We start from the raw sequence: 25,237 nt of genomic DNA on the forward strand, positions 1-25,237 counted from the left end.
TTAAAAGTGGTTTAGGAGCATGCTTGTTCTTCCGTTCTCATCAGTGATTTCAGAAGTGCTTTCAGTTACTTCACTTGGCACAGCTTCTTCTGAATCTGTTTTCGCAGTGTTATTTAAATCCCGAGCATCTTTAAATGGAAATATTTATTAAAGTCATGGCCACAACTGACTCCACTTTTAAACAAATTAAAAGCAAATAAATACAGTTAGGCTTGTTTTGTTTGTTTTTTTCTGATGTATTTTTATTTGCTTTTTATTCTCTCCCCCGTCCTAGCAAACAAAAATGAAAACACAGAAAACTGCGTTTTCTATTAGTTGCTGTTAGTGAATGGGAGTGTCATCTCCCTGAAGGCTTTTTGCCGTTGTAAGAATAGAGGTTTAATTTTTATCTTGCTTATAAAACATAACTTAGCGTCATTCTGTAGGTGACAGGACATGTTGCTCCAAGAGACCAAGTGCTTGATTTTTCTAGCATGCATGTCAGCATGTGTGCATCATTTTCTTCCTGGGCCCAAGTCCTAGGCTAGGACATCGCAGATGAGTGCTTTTTCTGCAGTGGCTTTGCTTTGCAGCTAAGGGAGCCTGAGCTTAAGGAACGCTGTAGTCTTTCTATGGCAGACATGCTTCTCATTGTTTCAACGTAAACATCGCCTCATCTTTCAAGTTTTATTGCTACACATAAAACCCGAATAAGTAGCTCTGGGAACGATTAGTCTGGGTCTTGAATCTTCTTCGTGTGTAGCAAAATGTGAGAGTATTTGAGACGCATGAAGATGGTCCTCCTAATGGCCAGGACTGTCGGCAGCAGCTGGAATTTTGTTGCCCATCGCATGTACTCATTTTCCATACTGTCTCTGTAGACCAAGCCAGCATAAGCCTTTTGGCATGCTGCCTTCTAATTGACTTCTGCCCCTTTTTGCTTTTTAGAAACATCTGCTTTCCCTCCTCCTTCCATGTATAGCCAACTTTGTTATATAAGAACTGACCATTACACAGAGCCCGCAGGGTTCAACCAGGGTTTTGAATCCTTTAGCATGATAGATAATCTGGTTGAATCTCATTCTTCACCACTTCTTTTTCATTTGCACTCAAATTCTGGTCACTGTGACCAATATTTATCTGTAAACACCTCTCCCGTTACCCTTTGCCCTTCTTAAATGTCCATTGTTCCTGAACACGATTCTGATTTTGATTCAGTATCCTAGTCACGGAATTTCTCCACAACCTGCTTGAGAGTTGTAGCTAAGTCTTAAAACCTGCCCATTTTCATTTACTTGCATATATTTGTAGGAGCCATCAGATAAGTTTATCCTCTGTATTATTGTATTGTCCAGTGTTGTGTGTGTGTAGATGTTGCCAAACAGGACACACATATGGAGGACAGAAGGAAAACCTTTGGGAGTCAGTCCTTTTCTTCCACCAGGCGTAAGGGGTTGAACTAGGTCTTTCGATCAGCTACAGACAACCCCACCTGTCCAGCCAGTGCACCAGCACTTACTGTAAACAATTGTAAAAATGATGTTTCTGATACAGTGTTAAAGTGGTAAGATTTGAGTCATTAGTCTATCCCTAAACTACTGTTACTTGTTGTTGAACTGCTACAGGCATACACTAGTGTCTCCAAAGCTTCACTTAGCCTTGCAGATCACCGAGAGCTGGGAAAGATGATGAACACAATAATATTCCATACAAAAATGGTAGATTCCTTGGTGGAAATGTTGGTGGAAACATCAGATCTCTCCATATTTTGGTATGTTGTAATTTTCCTTAAATCTAAACGGATATGTTAAGTGATACTTAAATAATAGTGTTTCTTATAATTGATAATTCCTTAACTCATGATAAAATTTGAAGTTATGAATATCATGTATTCATATTCTATAGGTATTGCATATAACCTGTTTAAGTTTTTATTTAAAATGTTTTGATGTTATATAAACAGTATTACTCTGAATGAATGAATGAATGATACATGATAGGCACTTTGTGGGGGAAATAACTATTCCTTTATTTTTTTTTAAGTTACATTTTATTAACTCTATCCCAGCTGTATCCCGCTCCCTTATTCCCTCCCAATCCCATCCTCCCTCCTTCATCTCCTCCCTGCTCCTTTCCAAGTCCACAGATTGGGGAGGACCTCCTCCCCTTTCATCTGGCCCTGTTTTATCAGGTATCTTCAGGACTGGCTGCAAAGTCCACCTCTGTGGCCTAGCAGGACTGCTCCTCCCTTGGGGGGTGGGAAGGTCAAAGAGCCTGCCAATAACTATTCTTAAAGGAATAAATGTGATCAGTTGGTGATCTTTCTTCACTTGCACTAAGCACACTGACCACCCGCTGGACGCTGCATCATCTCCTGCTTCTAAGCTAGGGGCTGCTCAACTGATGATATCTTTCCCAACAGCTTTTACAGCCGTGCTTTTGAGAAGATGTTTCAGCAGTGCTTGGAGTTGCCCTCTCAGTCAAGATACTCCATTGCGTTTCCTCTGCTCTGCACTCACTTCATGAGCTGCACACATGAACTGTGTCCCGAAGAGGTAACCTGAGCTCAGCTGTGCTTCATGTACTGTATTTGCTAGAGCAAATGGGTAGCCAGCCAAATGTTCAAGAAGATGTAGTTACTAAGTTGTCTTTGCATAGAATCAAAAATTTTTGAGTAAATACATGATAAAACAGTGATCAGTAAGATACATGACAGAGGCATATAAGAATATACAGGGGTGCATAAATATGCAGGTATCAGTCATTTGTCTTTCAAAACAATTGATATTTTTGGTATTACTGTTTAAAGATTTACTCACATCCATATAATAATTCAATTCAATAAACTTTTAATACTGAAAGGACTTGAAAATCGAATTTATGTCTGTGCGTAGTGGCTCACACCTTTAATCCCAGTACTCAGGGAGACAGAGACAGGTGGATCTCTGAGTTCAAGGCCAGCCTGGTCTACAGAGTGAAGTCCAGAACAGCCAGAACTTTCAGTGCTCTCTTACACAGAGAAACCCTGTCTTGAAAAACCAAAGGGGGAAAAAAACTGTATTATGGATTACTGACTTGTTAACATTATGCATATGCTAGACAGAGCCCAGGTTTACTGACACTTATGACACAGATCTAAACCGACATACAGCACCTGAGGATAGCTAATGAGTAATTTTGAAGATCCTAAGTATCTGTCAAAAATGTACTGTGTATCAAAGGTTAAAAATTTTAACTTAGAGAAATAAGTTTTAATGATCTATTACACTGCCTGGTAACACAGTTGACAATAGTGAGCTAGGCATGCTGGTAATCCCAGCACTCAGGAGGCTGAGGCAGGAAGGTTGCAAATTCAAGGCTAGCCCAAGCCACCTAGAGATAACGTCTCAGGAAATAGAAATAATAATGGGTATTTTAAATGCCTAAAAAGAATAGATTTTTGGCATTTTTACTACAGAAATCAGGTTGGTGAAGAGGTTAACTCTTTTCTACAGTATTCACACAGATCATAATGTCAGGGTGCTGGGGTCCACAGTGTCACAGTGCTGGCTGGGGTCCACAGTTCGTGGTTTATTCCCAGAATTAAAGAAACAACCTGTAAATGAATAAAGCATCATATTGTATCCCCAGTCGATGCAATTACAATTTTACAACCAGTAAGGAAATACAATAAAAAGATATTTTCTCTGGTCTTTAAAAAAATTATCATTTTTTTAAGTATAGCAAGACTATAATTAAAATTGTATACACTATTTCTTTGTAACTTAGTGTTTACTCTCTTTTCTTAGAACTGCAGACTATGTTGAAAAGAAACTTGAGGTAGCATATCTAGATTGTGAGTATTCTGTGGGAAGAGGACTTTGAGAGAGAGGAGGTCACAGGAAGCTTTCTGAACTGAAAGGAAGACTTGTGTGACATGTTGAGAGACCCAATCGAGCCTGGTGGCCCAAGCCTGTCATCCCAAATCTGAGGCCAAGGCCAGAGGATCACATGCTTAAGGCCAGCCTAGACAGTGTAATGAGAGCACGCCTCAAAGTTTAAAGGGCAGAAGAGGTTAGAAATGTAGTGCACTGGTAAAGTGCTTACCAGTGAGGCCTGCTTGTCTCTGGGCTCCGTCCGCTGGATTCCCCACAAAGCCTCTGAGCTGCCCGCCACATACACATACAAATTGATGAGTATTTATGTCTGGCTGCAGTGTTTGGATTTCTATCACAGTTTGTAGTTGATTTGAAATTAAACTCAAGGTTTACCGATTTAGGAACGATTATTTTGTGTTTGTTCTATACCTTTATTTCAACAACTTAGAGGCTTGTTACATGACTATGGAAGACAAAATAAATTGATTCTTGTTTCCTCTTTGTTTAATATTTCATTTATTAAACAGGGAATTTATGACTTCATATACTGCATACTCTAGTTTTTTTTTTAAACAAAACCCCACCAAACAGCTCTAATCCCCAAAACTAAGCAAACACAGACTCCTATAGAGATTAAGTAGCTTGTTAGTTACATAGATAGAGCTATAAATATTTATACACAAGTGCATTAATAATATCTTGAAATTAAGTACATCATTTCCCCACCTGCTGAGTTCAAAAAATGCATGTTCAGTTTTGCTTTTCTTCTCTTCTTCATCCCCAGGAAGCAGAAAGGGAAGAAATAGTTTTCAGAAATTTCAAACTTCTCCTTTTCCCAACTTGATTTCTAATAATTTTATGTATCTATTTGAGCTCGTATGTGTTTATTGTAGAACTATGTCAGAATTTGTGTATTAGATGTAAATATTAAAGTGACTTGAGGTTAGAAAACTCTTGTCTTAAATCTTCTCATGGACACAGTGAACCTTATTTTAAAATACTGAATAACCAGATGTAGAACTTGGTGAATTTGAATGATGAAATATATCATTTATTATCTTTCTTTTTGAGGTAGGTTCTCAGTCTTGTGATGCCCAGTGCTGGAGTTACAGTTGTATGTTACCATGCCTGGCTAGATACTGTTAAGCTTTAGAGAGATCTTTGAGAATTGTTCTTAATCACAGTTTTCTTGTAAAGTAATTAACATTATTTTATATGAACAAACATTTGTAATTTCTGTAGTAGAAAAAGTCACACATATATACTCCCCCCCCCACAGCAGGATAGGACTGTAACTGAATTTTCATGTTTATTAAGTGTTTTGTTTAGATCTTTTTCTTATGACCTGTGTTATATCCATCTTCTGCCTCCCAGCGCCATCATATAGGAGACCGCAGTCTCTCCCTGTGTAATATGTTCCTGGATGAAATGGCCAAACAAGCCCGAAACCTCATCACTGATATTTGCACGGAACAGTGTACTCTTAGTGACCAGGTAATAATTGAACTTTTTCCTACAGATAGAAAATTTATGAATACAAGAAAATCAGTCATTCGATGTTACTTTTCTTTTTAAAATCTCTTACTGTGAAAAAAGCCCAGTTATGGACTCTTGTTGTGAACTCTGTAATGAAACTTCTTACAGATGTAAGGTTCGAGAGTCCATGTCTGCTCTTTATTGAGGAAACACACATTATCTACTTGATTTGGTTTTATTTAGTAGCTGTGATAGATTTTCATAGCTTTTTCTCATCTGCTTCTACTTACTGGTGTAACTGTAAAGGAACCCAATGAAACACTTGAAGGTTTCTCTAATTTCCTAAGTGACTAGTAAATTATTTTATACTATAGTGAGTTCCTAGAACTTAACCATACTAATGATTTTGAAATCCACTTTATTTCTATACTGAACTTCGGAATGGCTCATCTTTTCTCAGTAGCAATCCATAGAGTACCTGCGAGCCTTCCTGCTTTCTTGGAAAATAGGGTATACTAGCCCTCGACTCAGGATGTGTCACTTAGGTACATCCCCACTTGCCTAGCGTGCCCAAGGACCTAGGTTCAGTGCCCAATGTCACTGATAAATAATTGAAACCTAATAAATAAATTAGTTCATTGAAAAGTACCAACTTTATCTTGTATATGTTTTTATTTAGACGCTTTTTCTTAGTTTCTTTCAGTGGGATGTTTCATGTCCCAATCTGGGTGCTTCTTGTTCTTATTCAAGCCTCAGGGTCCATAATACCACTGATTCAAATCCAGGACTACAGCATTGTACCTCTCCCCTATTTTATAACCATATCTTTTTTTGCACATTGAGAATCTAGGTTTCTAGAACACAGATGGAAGAATTAGAATTTTCCATAATTAAAAAACTTATTTCTTCAAACATGCATGGAACAGTTCCATAGTAATAATAATATTGTCACCACAAATATATAATTACTGACAAAAATTTACAGTTTTTGACATATGTTCCTGGCACTAATCCTATTGGTAATGATGATACCAAGCTTATGAGTATTGCATGCTCCACTTTGTTGATGTGACTTTCATTCACTCTCACTACCTTTCTATGAAAAACATATGTTCTACTTCATGTTTATCTCTTTGGTGGTCCACTTTTTTCTACAATCTTTTGATTCGTTTTGGGGGTTGTTTTGTTTTTGGAGAATAAGAAAATTACATTTCTCCCTTCTCTTTCCTCCCTTGAAATCCTGCATACCCCCCTGCCGTCCTTTAAGTTCATAGCCTTTTCTTTCATTAACCGCCATTGCTTGCAGACCACGTACACGCTCCTCACTGTAACCGACCATTTGGCAGTGGACAGCCAGTTGTTGTGCTCTCCCCGGGAGTCTCCTCAGTTGCCTGTAGCTTTGTGTAGGAGTGAATTCTTGTGACTTTTTTTGTCCACTTTGGCATGTTCATTGGTGTCCCCCTTGTTCAGCTCATGTTTGGGCCGTCATATTTTGAGCATAGTTTCTGACATTACTAGGAGGTACAGTCTCAAAGCAAAAGCCATGATCCTTTGACTCTTAACAATCTTTCTGCCCCCTCTTTTGCATTGTTCTCCGAGTCTTCAGTTTAGGAGTGTCTTGTAAATATATCCATTGGGACTGGCCTCCACAGTGTGCATTTTGATTAATTGTGGTTTTCTGTAAGGGATGCCATGTGTTAAAAATAGTATTTCCTTGATGAAGTGTGAAGGCTACATTTGTCTGTAGGACCAATATTTATAGAATGTTGTTAGGGGTTATGCTAGTTTAGTAAATTAATATTGTAGATTTTCCTCTGATAGCCATGACTTTACTAGCTAGCACTGAGTAGTTACCTGAGTTTCCAGTACTAGACATGCTGTCTCTCTTGTTGAGTGGGTCTTAAGTCTAAGTGACAAGCTGTTGCTTCCCACAAGGTGTGCATGCCACTGCTGCAGCCTTGGGCTATCATGCCATTGTGGTGGCTGCTGTAGGGCATAGGCGTCATAGCTGGGGAGGACTGTTGGTTGCCTCCTTCCTTTGAAGTTTGAGTAATGCCTTCTGGTACCATGAAACATAGTCCTCAGGGACCTTCAGGTTAGCTCCAGCTCAGAGGCCTCTGGGTCATTTCTGAAGTACATGATGTCTTCAGCAAATAACCAAGGGCAACAGCGATTGTGTGCTTTGTGAGTCTCTTGAGCAGCGCTGGTTGTTGGTTTTTCTAATAGTGTGTTTTATTATTATTCCCTTTAAGATGGTGTGGAATTATTTTTGAAACTTGTGTTTCTTCTAGTCTGGTATGAATGTTGTTATTTGTGTTATTTGTATTTCTTTAATTTTATATGTTGGGTTGGACTTTTCTATAGAAGTATCTGTAGTTTATAGAAGTATCTGTAAAATGTCAACATTTTTTTTCTTATATCAGCTCCGTGTGGAATTAAAACTTGGTATTATTTCGTACTTTTGTATGCAGTTAATTATCTTAGATTTGTGAAAGACTTAGTGGCAGGTGGTTTTTCTTGCTGTTCCAGGTTCCGCTTCTCCATTCTCATACTGACCTGTGCCCTCTTTCTTTTACCTTTTTAATTCTTGTACAGTTTAATTCTATTTCCAGTTCTACTCAACATGGGACATTGTCCTTGGTAGAGTGTGGGCTGACATGTTGAGAGTTAGTGGGACTTGAAGTCCTTCAGCCCATTTGTGGGGTCCCTTGCTTAGGGTCTCAGATTCCCTGTTCCTTCTATCTGTTTTTTCATGGACCCTGTGATCATCAGGCTCTAGCTAGGTATATTGGGGTTGTATTTTGGATGTTGTTATGTTATTCATAGGTTTGGGTTTACATTCCAGCGTTTGTTTCTATGTCAGTCAGACTTAACATTCTGGTTTTTAATTCATAACATTGCTGAGTAGTTCCTTAAATATTTTTATTTTTCCTCTTTTTTAAAGGGAGGTACTGTTACAGCACACATTTCACTTGGCACAGTCCTGTGATTATTCCCATTTCCTTAGTTGTTGCACATATATCTCTGATGACAGAACTGCTGGCAGAGGCCATCATTGTCCAGCAGAGATATGTGATCCTCATGTGTAATTTAGTTTTTCCTGTGATCATGTTAAAATTTAAACAAAGAAATAGGGGACACTAACTTTAAAGATGTTTTACTTATATCTAAATTTTTCATCATTTTAGCATGTAATTGTAAAATGTCTTATACTTTTGTAATAAATCTTTAAAATATGATTTTTTTGATTGTAGGACAACTAATTAGATAGGAACATTTCGAGTATATAGGTAGCATGAGGCAGCTCTGCTGTGCAGTGCAGCTCTCATCTACCTGTAACATTGTTCTCCTTTCTTTTTGCTTGATGTGTTATCTATCAAACTAAATTATTTACGAGATTTTGTAACAATGGTTTTAGCATTAGATTAGGTAGAAACCTTTTGATTTTTGTACTTTTTTTGCCACTACTTTGTTTTGTTTTGTTTCATTTTAATTGTTTCTGCCGTCAGTGTTAGAATTAGCCTTACAAAATGTATGTGGCTCCATTTGTAAAAACTTCCGCTACATAGTATTTTCAGTAGCTACTGAACACATTTAATTTCTTTTGTCTAGATCATTTACATAATTGCAGTGACTGTTAGATCTGACTCCATGCTTGCCTGGGATGTTTTCACTTGTCTTTTGAATAATAACTTGAGTAAACCTTTGTACTTTAGTAAGTTTCTGCCTTCCTCCATGCTCTGGAGGGCATATGGTCAAGGTAGGTAAAGTGTTCCAAACATTTCTGTCTTATTGCTTGTCCTGACTCAGCCAAGGTGTCCTGCATTAGTTTATACGTTCAGAGAAGTTGCTGCAACAGTGTAACGTTATTTTACCAATTTCAGTTACTGCCTAAGCATTGTGCCAAAACCATCAGTCAGGCGGTGAATAAGAAGTCAAAGAAACAGACTGGCAAGAAGGGGGAGCCTGAAAGGGAGAAGCCGGGTGTTGAGAGCATGAGGAAGAACCGGCTGGTGGTGACCAAGTAAGCCTTCTGCTCTTGTTACCCCTTCTCCTGGCCGAGATGCTTCGTCTGCGGCCGTATAACCGAGATGGTGATAGGAAGTAAATAGATGGCACTTTCTAGCCCTGAAGAAAAAGACAAAACAAAAGCTTTGTAGATTTGATCAGCTATTGGTACTTTATTTTAGAATGTACATTTTTGAAGATCCATTCTTATTGCCATTGTTGTAACAAAATATCCAACAGAAGCAATTTTAGAAGGAAAAGGTAATTTTGGCTCAGGGTTATTTTGACACAGTCCGTCATGGTGGAGGAGGTAGGAAGGAGGCCCTGGGCACATTGTATGGTCATCCAAGAAGCAGGGAGGGATGCTGGTGCACAGCTTGCTTTTGATTTAGTAGGCCCTGGGGCCTCAGCCCTTGCAGTGACAGTGCTCAGTCAGGGCAGGCCCTCTCACCTCTGTTTCCCTCACACACACGGGTTTGTTTTCTAGGTGATATAAACCATCACATGTATAACAAAAAGTGTTTGTCTTGATGTATAGAAGAGTAAAAGGTCAAGAATCTGTCTCAGATATTCTGAGGAGTATTTTTAACTTAAGTCATGTAGCAGATATTTAGCACTTAGTGATACATTAGAATGTCTCTAATACCATTATCTGAAAATATAAACATGCTAGCTAGCACTTGGGGACATTTGTTAACTTTTTGATTATTGGGAAGTAAAATATAAGTAGACAGTTGAGTGAATGTTTTGTTAAGTGTTGTCCTTGGTCCTAAGATGAAAGCCACTGCCACTTTATAGGCAGTGCTCCATCTCCCAGAGGAGAAGTTACTGCTGTTGGCCACAGAATAAGCCCCTTTTCCTGTGGTTGCTCAGGATATTCTTTATTAGCTAAATGTATAGAAACATGAAAGATGCTGTTTAAAATTGCTTAGTTGTATTAGACCTAAGCATTTTGAACTATCAGTCTAAGAATAATAGATCAAATTCTGCAGTAGTCTCTGTAAGTCTTGATAATTTATGATATTGATTTGGAATTACCTGTGATGAAGTATCATTTTAATTCTTATTTATTACTGTTTTTTAGCCTTGATAAGTTGCACACGGCACTTTCAGAGTTGTGCTTCTCCATAAATTATGTTCCAAACATGGTGGTCTGGGAGCACACCTTCACCCCGCGGGAGTACCTGACCTCTCACCTGGAGATCCGGTTCACTAAGTAAGAGGGCTCGCGACTGCTGCTGTCATTAGCTAGTACCTGTCCCTACAGACCTTCATTAGCATAGTGAGTCAGACTGCTGCACCCCAGGTAGCAGTGGACTGAGGATCACGGGGAGCAGGGACCTGAGATGCATGTGGGCAGCAGGTTCCTGTCCCACACTTATTAATTACTGACACTGCCAACGTCAGTAAGTTTCTCCAAATTTTCGGTTGTCATCTGCAAACAAATGACTAGCTTAATCCGTCTTCAGGCTTATGGGAGCTCAGTGAATAGGGGCAGGTCACCAGGCCGCAGTCAGTGAAGAAAGAACAGAGAATTGAGTGAGAAAAGAAGGAAGCAGCGTGTGTCGTTGAGTGCCTAGCCCTGCTCTGCCTGTGCGCACCAGTCTGTCAGTTCTGAGTGAAGGGTTACAGGTGCTGGGTGAACGTGCACAGACTAGTAAAAATTCTCCGAGTTCTGTGAATGCTATTTCAGACTTCTTAAAGTTAATTACTAAGGAATTGTTTATTACCTAATAATTTTTAATATTAGAAATCTTAGTATCTGAAAATTTTGTCAAAGGATTTTTAAAAGTTTTATGCTCATTCCTGAGTAATAGCAATGGCCTGCGAATCATGGGGAACAACGAGCTGAGACTTACTGGGCTCCTGCCCCATAATTACTACTAATTACCTTCACCGCCAACGCCAGTACGTCTCTCCCAAGTTTCTATTGCTATGTGCTTAATGTTGTCCTAAGGAAATGGTATAAAGCTTAAAACTTAAGTTGGTGTGGTAAGAACCTGCACCAAGAGAACAAAATAGGACTGTACAAAACAGCATTAAACCAGGTCGGCTTGGCTAGGGAAGTGGTTGGTATTGAACACTGCCTTTGTTCCCTTTATCAAGTCAGATACCGACAGTAAAACTCCAGTGTTTAGACCCAGGGGACATTATGCCTTCTGGTGCTTAACCTTCGGCTGTGTGGGTGTCAGGCTGCTGGGGATCTGAGGCTCCATTTTCAGGTCCCATATTTCCTTTCTAGAAATAGTTTGGTTATAATCTGTGGGCATGCTCTTTTTTCCCCAAACCTTTGTACAATGATTAGGGTGGAGACAAGGGAGCAACTCGCTTTGTCCGTGTTTGTTTTGTTTTTATTGTTTAGTTTTAGTCTTAGTACTCAGGGACCAAGTACAAGAATCGTGACTTTCATCTTCAGTTGCCTTGTCTGTGTGTAGTCCTAGCCGTGGGCTTGGCCTTCTTAAAGATGCATCTTTACAAATAACAGTGTAAAGTTCGACGCATCTAATGCTTGCAGCAGCTGCTTAAAGTGATAGTGACTGGTAGGATGGCTCAGCAGGTAAAGGTGCGTTCTACAAAGCAAGCCAACACTTCATAGGAGAGAACTGACTTTACAACCCTGTCCTCCCACCTCCACACGGGTACCATGCATGTGGGTGTACACACACACACACACACACACTTCCACATAAATGTAATTATCAATACTTAGCAGTAAGGCAATTTAAATAAGAAATTTTAAGGGAATAGACGGGACTAATGTAGAAAAACATCATTTAGAGTTAATTAAAAATCATTAAGTCAGGCAAACATTTATAGGTGACTGTATATTTGTCAGCTTTAGACTAGCAGGGATACGTTTATACATGCCTAATTGAACTGTTTCTCTAGTTATATAATTACATGTCTTTTTAAATGTTTGGAAACTTTGCTCATTCTAAACAGACTACCTCCAAACAGTGACTCCTTTTAGAGTTTACTTATGTTTTGAACCATATTTTATTTCATTTCTGAAATGTTAGTAATGATAAGTACATAGTCATGGTATAAGTATTGGGATTGTAGTTTATTCACATAAAATCTAAAAAGCTTCAAGCAGCAATGCCAAGCAAATTTAAGCAATAGATTAAATAGCTCATTTACCTTACTATATTAATGCAGTTTTTAAAGTCCTTTATGTGTTTAATCATTGTCATTAACTTACATTTTCAGAATGTCTTTCAATTATTTGTATTCCTATTCATCACTTTTTAGGTTATTGAGATAATGACAGTAGTGATTTCCTGGTTTTATTTTAGAAATCTTTAAAAATTGGTATATTATTCATTTGATATTAGATGTTAGATTGGGTAGATTGTTTACATAAATGGGAAAAATCTTACCTTTTTTTATTACCCCCAGATCAATTGTTGGCATGACAATGTATAATCAAGCTACGCAGGAAATTGCAAAACCATCAGAGCTTCTAACAAGTGTAAGAGCATATATGACTGTACTCCAGTCCATAGAAAACTATGTACAGATTGATATCACCAGAGTGTTTAATAATGTTCTTCTTCAACAAACCCAACACTTAGACAGTCATGGAGAACCAACCATCACAAGTCTATACACAAATTGGTAAGAAGCACATTTGGAAATTTTGAATAATGAAAGTTCTGTTTTGTGATGAACTCCTTAGGAAAACCATTTTAGGCTTAAGTGCTTATATATGAATCTTGCCTGCATGTATGTATGTGTACTACCTGTGTGCTGGTACCCTCAAAGCCCAGAGGAGGGCAGCAGATCCCCTAAAAGTAGAGTCATGGCCAGTTATAAACCAGCATGTTGGTGCTGGGAGCCAAACCTGGGCCTTCTGAAAAAGGAGCCAGTACTCTACCCATTGAGCCATCTCTCCAGCATCATGCGCTCATTTAGTTTATCGCTTAACTTAAAACTTAATATAGGGATGTACACTGTAATAAATATTTAAACATTTCTCTTTAGGTACTTGGAAACCTTATTAAGACAAGTCAGCAATGGCCATATAGCCTATTTTCCTGCAATGAAAGCATTTGTGAATTTACCCACAGAAAACGAATTAACATTCAATGCAGAGGAATATTCTGATATATCAGGTAAAAATTATTGTGAAGAAAACTTGATTGTTTTACATGATAACTTGATTTTGGCTTGGTTGTTTTGGCTACTAAGTCTAGTTTATAAGATGGGGTGGTCCAGTATGGCAGGTTTTTTTTTTTTAATATATTTTGTCTGTCAATAAACTAAAATAAATTAATTTCCTTTCAGAAATGAGATCGTTATCAGAGCTCTTAGGCCCTTATGGGATGAAGTTCCTAAGTGAGAGTCTCATGTGGCACATTTCATCACAAGTTGCTGAACTTAAGGTACACAGTCTTCATCAACCCACCTTGCTGTCCTTGCTTGCAGTGTTGAGCTCTGAACCTGTGACTCACATGTGTTAGGCAGGTGCTCTACCACTGAGCTCCATCTCCGGGCCCTTTCTCAAGTTTTTATTTAGAAACGGTCTTGTTAATCTTCCAGGCAGGCCTGGAACCTTCCATACCAGCCTCACAAAAAGCTAATATTCCAAATGTAGGCTACTGTACTACATGACTTTAATTCACCTTTTAAACAGTACTTACTTTTTGTAAATGTTTTACTTTTTGTAAAACATTTCAGGAACGTTAGAAAACCTGGAATCTTAAATTAACCTGACATGAAAGTGCCAACATGTAAGTGAAATTGAAGTGCTTGCACAGTTTCTCAGTGGCGTCTTGTCTTAGGTACAGGTGAGAAAACAAGAGGCCTGAAACGGTGAAGTAACTTGGAAAAGAGATTGGTGCTCAGGTTTCTCATTCATAATCAAGGCTTTATTCTGTTGCATAATGATGCTTTTATTTGATTATGTTCAGAATTCTAGCCCAAGTCATTTGTTCCAATTTATCGTATTGCTTTCCACATTTCCGCAGATTGTGACAGGAACATTATTAGATTATTGGGCAGTATTAGAGCTTGAGTGCAGGGCCACTCAGGTAGTAGGCAGGTGCTCTACCTCTAACCATGCACCTGCTGTTTTAGTTGCGGTGACTATTGCTGTGGTGAAGCACCATAACCAAAAGCAAATGGCAGAGGAAAGGGTTTCTTTGGCTTATGCTTCCACAGCACAGCTCATCCCTGTGGACTAAGTCAAGCAGCAACTCAAGCAGTCTGGGAACCTGGAGACTGGAGCTGACGCAGTCTATGGAGGGGGTGCTGCTTTCTGGCTTGCTCCCCATGGCATGCTCAGCCTCCTTTTCTTATAGAACCAGCCCAAGTGGAGACCCACAGTGGGCTGGGTCTTCACTCATCAATCACTGTTTAAGAACATGCCCCAGAGCCACATCTTAGGGAGGCACTTTCTGAAGGAGGTTCCCTGGTTTCTAATGACTCTAGTGTGTGTCAAATTGACATACAACTAGCCAGCACCCCTGGCTCTTAGTGTTTTCTTTTATCTTAAATTCTTTAAGCTGGTTGGAAAATGTCTTTAGACTGCATAATGTTTAAGTAAAGATATTAAAGGCAGCAACATTTTAAATTACCATTTTTATCACTTTAGGAATATGTCAGTGCTAAGATGATTATATTGAGTAAGCGCTATGTATTCATAAAATGACTGTAGATTTTTGAGAGAATTTTAATTTGGGTCACTAAAACTTTTGGAACTTAGCAGACTAGAAAAGTTAAGTTTCAAAGTACTGTTGTGTGTCTAAGCGTACAGTGGTCCATATATTTCTGCTGAATTTTCCTGACCTCTACTTGAATTGGAAAACTGAAGGAAAACAGTAATCTTATAGAAATAATTTTGAGTCTTTTAGTAAAACAGTTGTACAGCATAGAACATCTGGACTTGAATTTTGTTTTTTATTTTCCAAATTGTAACTCACAAGCAAGTTCTTACATCATCACACAAAGATCTGTTCCTGATTGAGCTCGCTCTTTCTCTTAGAAACTAGTGGTGGAGAATGTTGATGTGCTAACACAAATGAGGACCAGCTTTGACAAACCAGACCAGATGGCTGCACTCTTTAAAAGATTATCATGTGGGTAATTCATGGTACTTTTTTTGTGAATATTCGAAAGTTCTAACTCGCAATATTTAATTTCTAGCCAAAATTTGTAACATGAATGCAAGCAACAAACTTTTGAAAAGTGTTCTTTAGCATAAAGAGAACTAGAAAAAATGTAGTCAAAGGATCCTTTCAGTGTATATCTTCTTTTTCTTTTTTTGGTGGCAGGGTCTTAACTCAGGCTAGCCTTAAACTCAAAGGTCTGCCTGACTCTGCTTCTTGAGTTGTTAGGATTAAGGATATGTACCACTACACCAGCTTTACTTGAAATGCTTGGCTCTATTTTTAATATGTCAGTTATTAGGTAGTATTACCTTTAATGAGTTCTTGAACCCATTAAACTTAATATATGAAGTCTATGTTAATTAGACTAGAAGGTAATTAACTCCTGAGTCTAAAACTTTCTAAAAACTCATCCTTGCTAAAAAGTCCGATCTCTGAGTGAAGGCTATGGTATGTACTGACAGGTGTTACATCTCTGTAGCCACGACTGCAGTCAGCAGTTGTGTTCTCTCAGCACCCTGCTCTGTTGTCTCTGTTGTCCTCTTCCTACTCCTGAACTCACCGTTTCTGTCACCAGACTCGTTTGGCTTCTCTCACCTAGCATGCTCTTGAGTATCACCTGTCGCTGTTGTGCAATGGATAATAATTTGGTTTTTGTTTTGTTCTCCTTTTTTTTTTTTTTTTTTTTTTTTTTTTTTGCTAATTAGTATTCTGTTGCATGAAAACTTGAGCCTATTGCTTACCGCTTAATTTTTTTTAAAATATCTTCCTGAACCTGGTGGAGAAGCTATACTTTACTCGTACTGGTAAAGATCTTCAGAATACTAGAAACTTAAGAAACACAAAATTCTTTGTATTGGAGAAAGGCAGAGTGAGTTCGTTTCTCTACAGAAATCCCAGCGTCCTCAGTAGCAGTGTGCATGCTTGACATGTGCCAGATCTTGGCCTCTTTCCTAGCCTCAGTGCATCCAAAACAGTGCCAGCACTCGGAAGCAGAGCATGCGTGTGATAAGCTTGCCGCTTGACAGTTTCCTCTCAGAATGGTTTTATTGCTTGTCTTCTGCTTTTAAAACCTCACGTAATAAAAATTACCATAAAATTAGTGCTAGAACACACTAAAGATGGTCTTTTAGAACACAGCAATAGTTTCCAGAACTTAAAAAGGAAGCAGTAAGGGATTTTGGGATGTGATGTTTATCACAGAAGTGATACTGGTAACAAATATATACACTATAATTTCATACATCAAGATGAAGGGAAAAGTGGAAGTAAATAGAAAAATTTTAACCTTTAATTTGTATTATTATTTTGCTATCTCTGTGTTTTCTCTATTCTTCATTGTTTGTGTTTTTTGTTTTTATTATTTGAGATAGGGTTTCTGTGTGTAGCCTTGGCTGTCCTGGAACTCACTCGGTAGAACAGACTGGCCTTGAACTCACAGAGATCCATCTGCCTCTGCCTCCCAGAGTACTGGAATTACAGGCGTGTGCCACCAAACCTTTAATTTATTATTTTGCTATCTCTGTGTTTTCTCGTTTTTGTTTCTCAGTTTTGGAGTCAGCTGACCATTAGCCCTAAATGTACCTGATGCTCCTAGTAATAAGCAGACTTTTGATTGGATCTTTTGAAGCAACTAATACACTGGTCCTTAACTTTGCAGTTGAGACAAAATGGAACATGCTAAAGATCCAAAGAGAATTTTCAGATTTAAAATAAAATTCACTGTTCCTTACTAAGATTATGCATGATTAAATTTTGTGTATAATAAGACTTTGGGATTTGCTAAAACAAAAATTATTGACTCTTTATGACCCATGTTTATAAAATTGGCCCTAAAATAAAATATATTAAGCCTATTTTATCTGTTGGCAGAAAAAGAAAAGATGTGCTTGAGAGAGGCTTCTTCTGAGCAGGTGGCTACTCTTTAGGGTGAAATGCTTTCAAATGTCCTCACCTTTGACCCTCTCTTGAGCTTCCTTCCCCTCACATCCAGAAAGCCGGATGTTCCATTTAGAACCAGCAAGTCATTCTATTTAAAGAGACAAGGCATCATGATTTACTAAACGTGGCTTTGAATTGGGGATAGGTGTGGAATTTGCCTCTCACTTTCACACCACTCTCTGTTTTATTTACCCTTTAGAAGTTTTAATTAGTGAAGCTTTCTCTCTTTTTTTGTTTTATCTTTAATTACATTTAGAGTGGGTGTGTATCTTTGTGTGCTTCATCTCTAGCTCTCTGCTTACAGCTACCTCTGCCAACTTTATGAGAGCATTATTTCAAGATCATGGTGAATGTGAACTTCTAATTCATTTAAAAGTACAGCGTTTGTGCGTACAGGTGTGTGTGTGTGTGTGTATGTGTGTGAATTGAGAAATATTTTAAAGTTTAAATATTGGCTATTGATGTTTTTTTTAACATTTGTTGAATCAGATTTCCATTAGTCATGGTATTTATTGCAGAAATTTTGATTTTGAAAGTTTTCACCAAAACTATTAAAAAAATCAATTTATGTTATGTTTTGTTTTTTTCTTTCATTCCTTCTCCCTTCCTTGCAATTTAGCCGTTGACAGTGTCTTGAAAAGGATGACGATAATTGGTGTTATTTTATCCTTCCGGTCATTGGCACAAGAAGCACTGAGAGATGTAAGAAACCATTTCCAATCATCTCTTTCAAAAATTAAAATTCACCATTAGCAGTGATAAGAGTAAAATTTCAGTTTGCGTAGTGATGGTAAATAAAGTGCATTTTTGGTTTGGTATTGAAATTTGGTTAATGTACTATTTCAGCTGTGTTCTACATTAAAGCACTCCTTTTGAACTATGCTCATCTTAACACTTAATACATATCCTTTCCATATATTTTGGCCTTTTATAAAGATCCAATAAAAGTTAATACTTTCTGTGAAAACATGATTTTATCAAATGGTAGTATTCATAAGTGTACGGCAGTCAATTGTCACTGACCCGGTGTTTTCATTTATTGTCCTGCCTAGGTTTTGTCCTACCACATTCCTTTTCTTGTGAGTTCCATTGAAGATTTCAAGGATCACATTCCAAGGGAAACTGACATGAAGGTAGAGCTTTTGTTAGCCTTTGTAGTTTTAAAGTGAGATGTTCACATTACGTAAGAAATAAAATGTAACAACTGATAGCAGCATGCATGCCTGTGATGCGGCTTCTCTGAGCTCCCTGTGCCTGAGATCCCTAAGCCCGCTGCAAGTCAGGCAGTCTTCTCCCATCAACTCTAAGGACATGGAAGTTTGTTTAAAACGGATCTTTTCCCCTTGTATGGTCCTGAAGCTGAAACGTGAGTTCTTTTAAACTTAGTTGTATTCAGTGTTAAAAATCGGTATTTTAAAGCCTTTTAAAAAAGAGTGTTATCGTCTAATCAAAACCCGTTTTCTTTGATGCTTATTTTTTCATTAATGAATACAAGACAGGAAGTTGTTAGCTTTTTAAATGGTCCATAGTTATTTGTTTTAAAACTTTTGATCTATGTGATCCAACCACTGATTTAATCCCAGCTGTGATTTCCTAGTAAATTTAAATCACATGATGTACAAGGAGGCATAGGTATTTAAAGTGTCCATGTTTGAGAGATGATTTTGTACTTGGTTTAGTATGTCTATTTGTCTGTCTGTCCGTTTGTCCCAGGGATCAAACACAGGTTGTCAGGCTTGGTGGCAGGAGCCTCTGCCCATGAATAACTTGACTCTTGAATAGTGTTCAAGTTTTATAGTGATGGCTTTCAAACTTTAGGGTAGGAAAGGATTTGAGCATCTTCCTGTGTAGCTCACACTGGCCATGCACTCTACATAATCCTCCTGCATTGGCCTCCCAAATGCTGGGATTACAGATTTGTGCCACCATCTGTCTTTTTACCTTTGCTTTGCCTCTAGAGCTTGAACTCATTGCCAGGCTTATGCAGCAAGTGACTTTCCCACAGAGCCATCGCTAGCCCGCGTAGTTTTATGTTTGAAATGTCAAGAGTTAGTATAGACTTTGTAGACTCACGATTTGTACATTTCCACCACTGAATTATCTTTTCAGCTTCTTGATAATATCCAAGAATTACATTAATTTCATTATACTTTGACTTATCTCTTTTTTCTTTTGTTTGTAGTTTTTCTAACAAACAAACATTGTCTTGACAAAGGTCATCAAGATTTATAGCTGTATTTTCTTCCAAATTTTAAAAAATTTAACTTTTATACTTTTGATGCATTTTGAATGGATGTTTGTGTGTGGTGAGCAGCATCATAGTGAATGCGTTTTTTGGTCTGAGCTTTATTAACTGTAAGATCAAAGATAATTATATGTACAGTTTTCACTAAAATATCAGCCTAGCTTGAATAATTGGAATCCATGCATGATGTAGAAAATTAATTATCAGAAATTGCTTTATCAGATTTTTTTAATTAGTGCTTCTTAAATTTTTCTGTAATTAATTTGCAATGTTTATAGATCTGATTAAGCATTGCTTATAGCTCTGATTCTACATCTGATTAAGCATTGAATCCCTGATGTTTTTCATTAAGCAACTGTGGTCTTAAGCATAGGGTCAATACTATTAATTCACATTTGTTTGTTTATTCATCTCTTGGCATTTACTGTAGCCCAGGCTGGACTTGAACGTTGAAGTGCTGATATTACAGGCATGCGCCACCACAACTGGCTTCATTTATCCATTTCTTCAGACTTGATATTTTACATCCATGTTTCCAAGACTTTGGAATGATTCTGTAGATGTTGCCACAGAGCAGCTACAGCCTTGTCTGTCTCCCCGGCGGGCAGTGCTAAGGAGCAGGCAGTGTGCAGTGTGGTAGCTGCCCTGGTGTCCCTGCTCCAGCCAAGGGGCTGAATTCCTCTACCCTGTGTGTGCCTGCATGTCAGGCTACCCTGATTTATACCGTAACTACTTTCTTACTGAAGCAAACTTCTTCAGGTGTTTTGAAAAACATTTATTCTCTGTAATTCTTGTGTTTTTTTCAGGTTGCGATGAATGTGTATGAGTTATCATCAGCTGCTGGACTGCCATGTGAGATTGATCCTGCATTAGTGGTAGCTCTTTCGTCACAAAAATCAGGTATGATGCATTAAGACGTGTAGTTTTCTTGTTAAAATTCTAGGTCAGCCTAGGTATTCATGTGATACATATTTTCGCAAATATCTTCTTGGTGTTATGCTTTATTTCTTTACTTGCTTGTTTATTTATTTACTTAGTTACTTACTTGTAATTGGAATACATCAGAATAGAAAAGACAGAACCCTTGCTTTGGAATTTTTGCTGCACTCGTTACTATCCAAGCCATACTCCTAGCTGAGGCTGTTAAAGCTGTTTCGTGTAGATATGATAGTGCAGAGGAGCAACACCAGTGCAGTTTTAATAAGCTCAAGGAGAAGAGGAAGAACCACATAATACAAATTGAGATGGAGGAACAAATGTAGTCAGAGAAAAAACAAACTCGGGAGAAAGTCCCTAAGAAAGTAGAAAGGGAATCCTCAAGCATATAGCGTTAGTGAGCTGTGGAGAAGAGAGTGGAGTCGGTGGCACTGTTTCAACGCAGCTGAAACAGCTCTGTTGGGAACACAAAAGTAAAGCCGCTGTAGCTGGAGGCAGGAGGAAACGAAGGCATCGAGCTTGGGTAGGCCCTGTACATTTAGTGCCTAGGCTGTACTGCAGCTTATGAAAGGACCTTCTGAGATGGAGAAGATGAGAACGCTTGTGTGCTGGTGAAGGCAGTCCTTATGATTGCCAGGAAGCTGACAACTAGAAAAGACTGTCCTATTTTAATTAGAAGAGTCACCATAAAAAGTTCATATATTGGGCTGGAGGGATGCCTCAGTGGTTAGGAGCACTGTCTGCACTTCCAAAGGACTCGGGTTCAATTCCCAGCATCCACATGGCAGCTCACAACTGTCTGTAACCTCAGTTCCAAGGAATCTGACACCTTTGCACTAATGCACATAAAATAAAATCAAATAAGTTATATTTTTAAAAGTTGATCTATTACTTAAAATTGACCATTTAAAAAAAATTAAGTCCAGTCCTTTGAAACATAGTACCAAAGATGTTCCACATAATTCTAGATTTCTCTACCGTGAAAATAAGTATCTTTTTATGCATTGAAATGCCCTTCTCTCCTCTTGACTTTAATTTATTTTTAATTGTTTTTGTTTATATGTTTTGCTTGCACTGAATGAGTTTTGCCTGCACTTACATATATGTACCATATGTGTGCCTGATACCCAACAACTAAAGGAAAGGGCATCAACCCTTGGAGATGGAGTTACATATGGTTGTGAGCTACCAAGTGGGTACTTGGAACTGAACTCAGGTCCTCCGCAAGAGCAGCAAGTTCTCTTAGCCACTGAGCCCCTTTTCTGTCCTTTTGAGCCAATGTGTAGTCATTGAGTTCATTTTCTTTTTTATTATACTTTGTTTTTCTTCATTCAAATAATATATTTATTATTGCTTATAGATACATTTATGATCAACCAAATTTTTTTAAAGTATTATGTATTTTATTTTTTCCCTGTGATCAATCCGTAGTTATATGTACTTGCAAACTGCGGAGTAACTAGAAGTTCCCAGGTGTAAGTATTTTAGTGAAGGTCAGGCTTACAGCTGCAGAGTGTGTTAAGTATTTTCATTCATAGCTGCTTCCTTCTCTTTTCTAAAATGGAGAAATAAGTAATGCAGTTTCCTTGCAAATATTGTTATCCTTTAACCAATATATATACAATTATATTCATAGCTATCTTAGGGAAAGAAAGGGATTTTTTTTCTTTTAGTGAGTTTTCAGATTATGGGATAAAAAAATGTATAAATGGTAATTTTTATGGTGTTCTCAATCAGTTTTCATTTAGAAAATTGTTTTTATTGATTTATTTACTTTACATCCTGTTAGGACATTCCCTTCCCTCCTCTCCTCAGTTAGGAAATTTTAATTAAAATTTTATTACCTTTATTTTTAGGTTAGACTATTTCTTAGATAATTTTGAAGGAAAGGTTGATTTTTATTCCTCATTTTTTCTTTAGAGAACATTAGTCCAGAAGAAGAGTATAAGATCGCTTGCCTCCTGATGGTCTTTGTAGCAGTTTCCTTGCCTACACTGGCCAGTAATGTGATGTCGCAGTACAGCCCCGCGATAGAAGGTACCTGGCTTCACACTGTGTGACAGTGAAGGCACATTGAGTTTAATGCTACATATACTTTCCTCTTTGGGCAACTAATGTTCTTTTATGATAAAATGTAGATCAGGTTCTGCCAAATAGTAGCTTTGTAATGGGCATCTGCTTCTTTCTCTAAGCCCTGGTTTTCTGAAATGAGAAATGAAATGTGTGTAGGTCCGCTTAAGCGTGCAACAGAGGATGTACATGTCTAGATCATAGGGTGACTTTTAGGGGCTGAGAGAGAACGTGTTTTAAGCACCTTAGCTCTTACTGACATTTCCAAGGTGTCCAATTGAGTATCACGTCTTTGGAGAAGTTTGCCTGCCAATGAAATATTGACCTGGTCTTTAGTTGCATCCATGCTGTGATATTGAAAAACACTTGTGCTCATAAAACGAAAAGAGTAAATCACTTTACATCTGAACACTTAGTCACACAGCTGTTTATGCAGACTGAGGCGACATTAAAAGCTTGCCTTGTATGTCTTACAATCTACAGTATTTTGGTGTTACACAGACTATACAAACCTGTTTGTTCTTTCCCAGGGCACTGCAACAATATACATTGTTTGGCCAAAGCCATCAACCAAATTGCTGCAGCTTTGTTTACAATTCACAAAGGAAGTATTGAAGACCGACTTAAAGAATTCCTGGCGGTATGTCTATTCAAATATCAGAAGTTAGGACATTTTACAAAAAAAAACAAAAACAAAAAATTATACCTATTTATGTAACAGTGAAATCCAATTTTATTTAGTGTTCTCCAATGACATTTTTGTCCTCAGTTTATTAAGAATATAAATCTCATTGATATTGTAATGTCTTGTTTTTGGAAAGAGAAGCAAGTTACATCAAGTTTATCATTGTTTTCCCTCTAGCTGAGCTCTCTCTCTTTTCCAGAGCTCTGCCTTTTTGCTTAAACTAATGTTTGGACCAGAGGTTTTCATCACATTGGAAAAAAAAAAGTTTTTTTAATTTAAAGAAAAATGGAAACCAAGAGAGATAATGTGTTCTTTAAAAGATAGAATTTACTCATTTCCGTTCGCATAGGAATAAAGACCATGAATGGTGACAACCTCCGTATTGAGAGCTGTGGCTGTGCATATGGGTAACACCATGATGACTGGGGAGGCAGAGATAGATTACCGTTGACAACCTCTCTCCAGAAACCAAAGCTGGAGAGAGGGCTCGTCAGCCAAGAGTGTGTGCGTCTCAGCTCGCAGGCCTGCGTTGTACAGCTCACAGCCACCTGCGTCTGCAGTCCCAGGGAAGCTGACACTGCCTTCCGGCCACCATGGGCACTGCACACACATGGCACACACATACATTCAGGCACTCACACAAATGAATAAAATAAATATTTAAAACAGTTTTAGCAAAGGGGATTTTTTCCATCATTGACTAGTAGTTGAAGAAACCCTATTAGTTCTGGAATGTGTAAGCACTGTGACTGTCCCCGTGCCCTGGTTATGTTTTTGTTTCTGAGACCCTTGTGTCTATCGCTCTGTGCTGTGGCGTACACTCTGACTGTAACCTTCCGTTTGCCATGTAGCAGCAACACTAGAACAGTTTCCGTTTTACAACTACATTAGCTCTTCCTTCGGTTTCCAGAGTCTCTGCAGAAACCTTTCCTTCCTGTGGGGATGCCCACATTTTCACAGGGAGGAGAGACGCACTGCTCTCCTTGTCTGTACAGTGCCAAGCGGCAGAGCTGGTGTGTGGCACCGCGGTATAGCAGTGTGCTGCTCTACCTGCCATTCAGCCAAGTACCTGATGAGCAAGTGACTGACAAGCAGGTACATACATAGGATGGCTGCGCTGCACAGAGGACGGCTGGGACAGCAGGGAAGGTGGAGCACAATGATGAAGCTCCATCTACTTGGAATGGCATGTAATTCAAATTTAGGAACTGATTGGGAATCGGAGAATTCTGCACTTTTCTGTTTTGTTTTCCAACCATGGCTGGCCATCAAAAGCAGAACTATTTGTAAAAGGAGGGGCTGCTGTTTAGTTATTATAGATCTTGAGAAGAGAAAAAAAAACAACTTGGATACTTTTAGGAAACAAACTTGAGGAAAATGTCAGTTTAAATGCATATTTGTTCAATGTGAGGTCTCTAGTCACCGTACTTTATACATTGAATAGTTGAAGCATGTTGGAGGTTGAATTGTACTGAAAATGAACAAGCAAGTGAGCAGTGTGGTTCATTGCCAACCTCATTGATTATATGTGTGTGCCTTTAAAGCTTGCGTCCTCCAGTCTACTGAAAATCGGCCAAGAGACAGATAAAACTACAACAAGAAATAGAGAATCTGTTTATTTGCTACTGGATATGGTATGTCTCATTTCAAATTAACTTTTATTGATAACAAAAAAAGTTCCAGTCCTTGGTATGTCTCTTCTTGGCAAGTGAAAACTGTATTGGTGTTTTGTATTTTTCTTGTGAATTTTGGTTTTCCTCCATTTCTTGTTCACTCCACCCAAACCATATACTTTCTAAACATCCCTGCAGAGCCTGCCACTACTCCCATTCAGCCATAGTCGATAATAGGAAGTAATGAGACCACAGGTGGGTAAGCACTGTCTGTCATGCTGTAAGGGTGTGCTCAGGCCTTGTATTGCCTGCTGTGC

General features: G+C 38.3%; 1 protein-coding gene across 4 annotated transcripts in view; it reads left to right on the forward strand.

Annotated features, from left to right (window-relative positions):
- Positions 1-25,237, forward strand: part of Nckap1 (NCK associated protein 1) — a 66,257-nt gene that overhangs the window by 39,601 nt on the left and 1,419 nt on the right. For all 4 annotated transcript variants that reach the window (XM_021657461.2, XM_060390385.1, XM_021657462.2 and 1 more), the window contains 15 exons: positions 1,605-1,750; positions 2,402-2,534; positions 5,211-5,330; positions 9,197-9,336; positions 10,405-10,536; positions 12,720-12,938; positions 13,305-13,435; positions 13,608-13,705; positions 15,307-15,400; positions 17,991-18,073; positions 18,424-18,504; positions 20,423-20,516; positions 22,473-22,589; positions 23,153-23,262; positions 24,852-24,941. In XM_021657461.2, coding sequence (XP_021513136.1) covers positions 1,605-1,750; positions 2,402-2,534; positions 5,211-5,330; positions 9,197-9,336; positions 10,405-10,536; positions 12,720-12,938; positions 13,305-13,435; positions 13,608-13,705; positions 15,307-15,400; positions 17,991-18,073; positions 18,424-18,504; positions 20,423-20,516; positions 22,473-22,589; positions 23,153-23,262; positions 24,852-24,941 — 1,788 coding nt within the window. The remainder of the gene's footprint in view (positions 1-1,604; positions 1,751-2,401; positions 2,535-5,210; positions 5,331-9,196; positions 9,337-10,404; positions 10,537-12,719; positions 12,939-13,304; positions 13,436-13,607; positions 13,706-15,306; positions 15,401-17,990; positions 18,074-18,423; positions 18,505-20,422; positions 20,517-22,472; positions 22,590-23,152; positions 23,263-24,851; positions 24,942-25,237) is intronic.

Source organism: Meriones unguiculatus, chromosome 8, assembly GCF_030254825.1.
Source record: "Meriones unguiculatus strain TT.TT164.6M chromosome 8, Bangor_MerUng_6.1, whole genome shotgun sequence".
In the NCBI taxonomy this organism is placed as follows: domain Eukaryota; kingdom Metazoa; phylum Chordata; class Mammalia; order Rodentia; family Muridae; genus Meriones; species Meriones unguiculatus.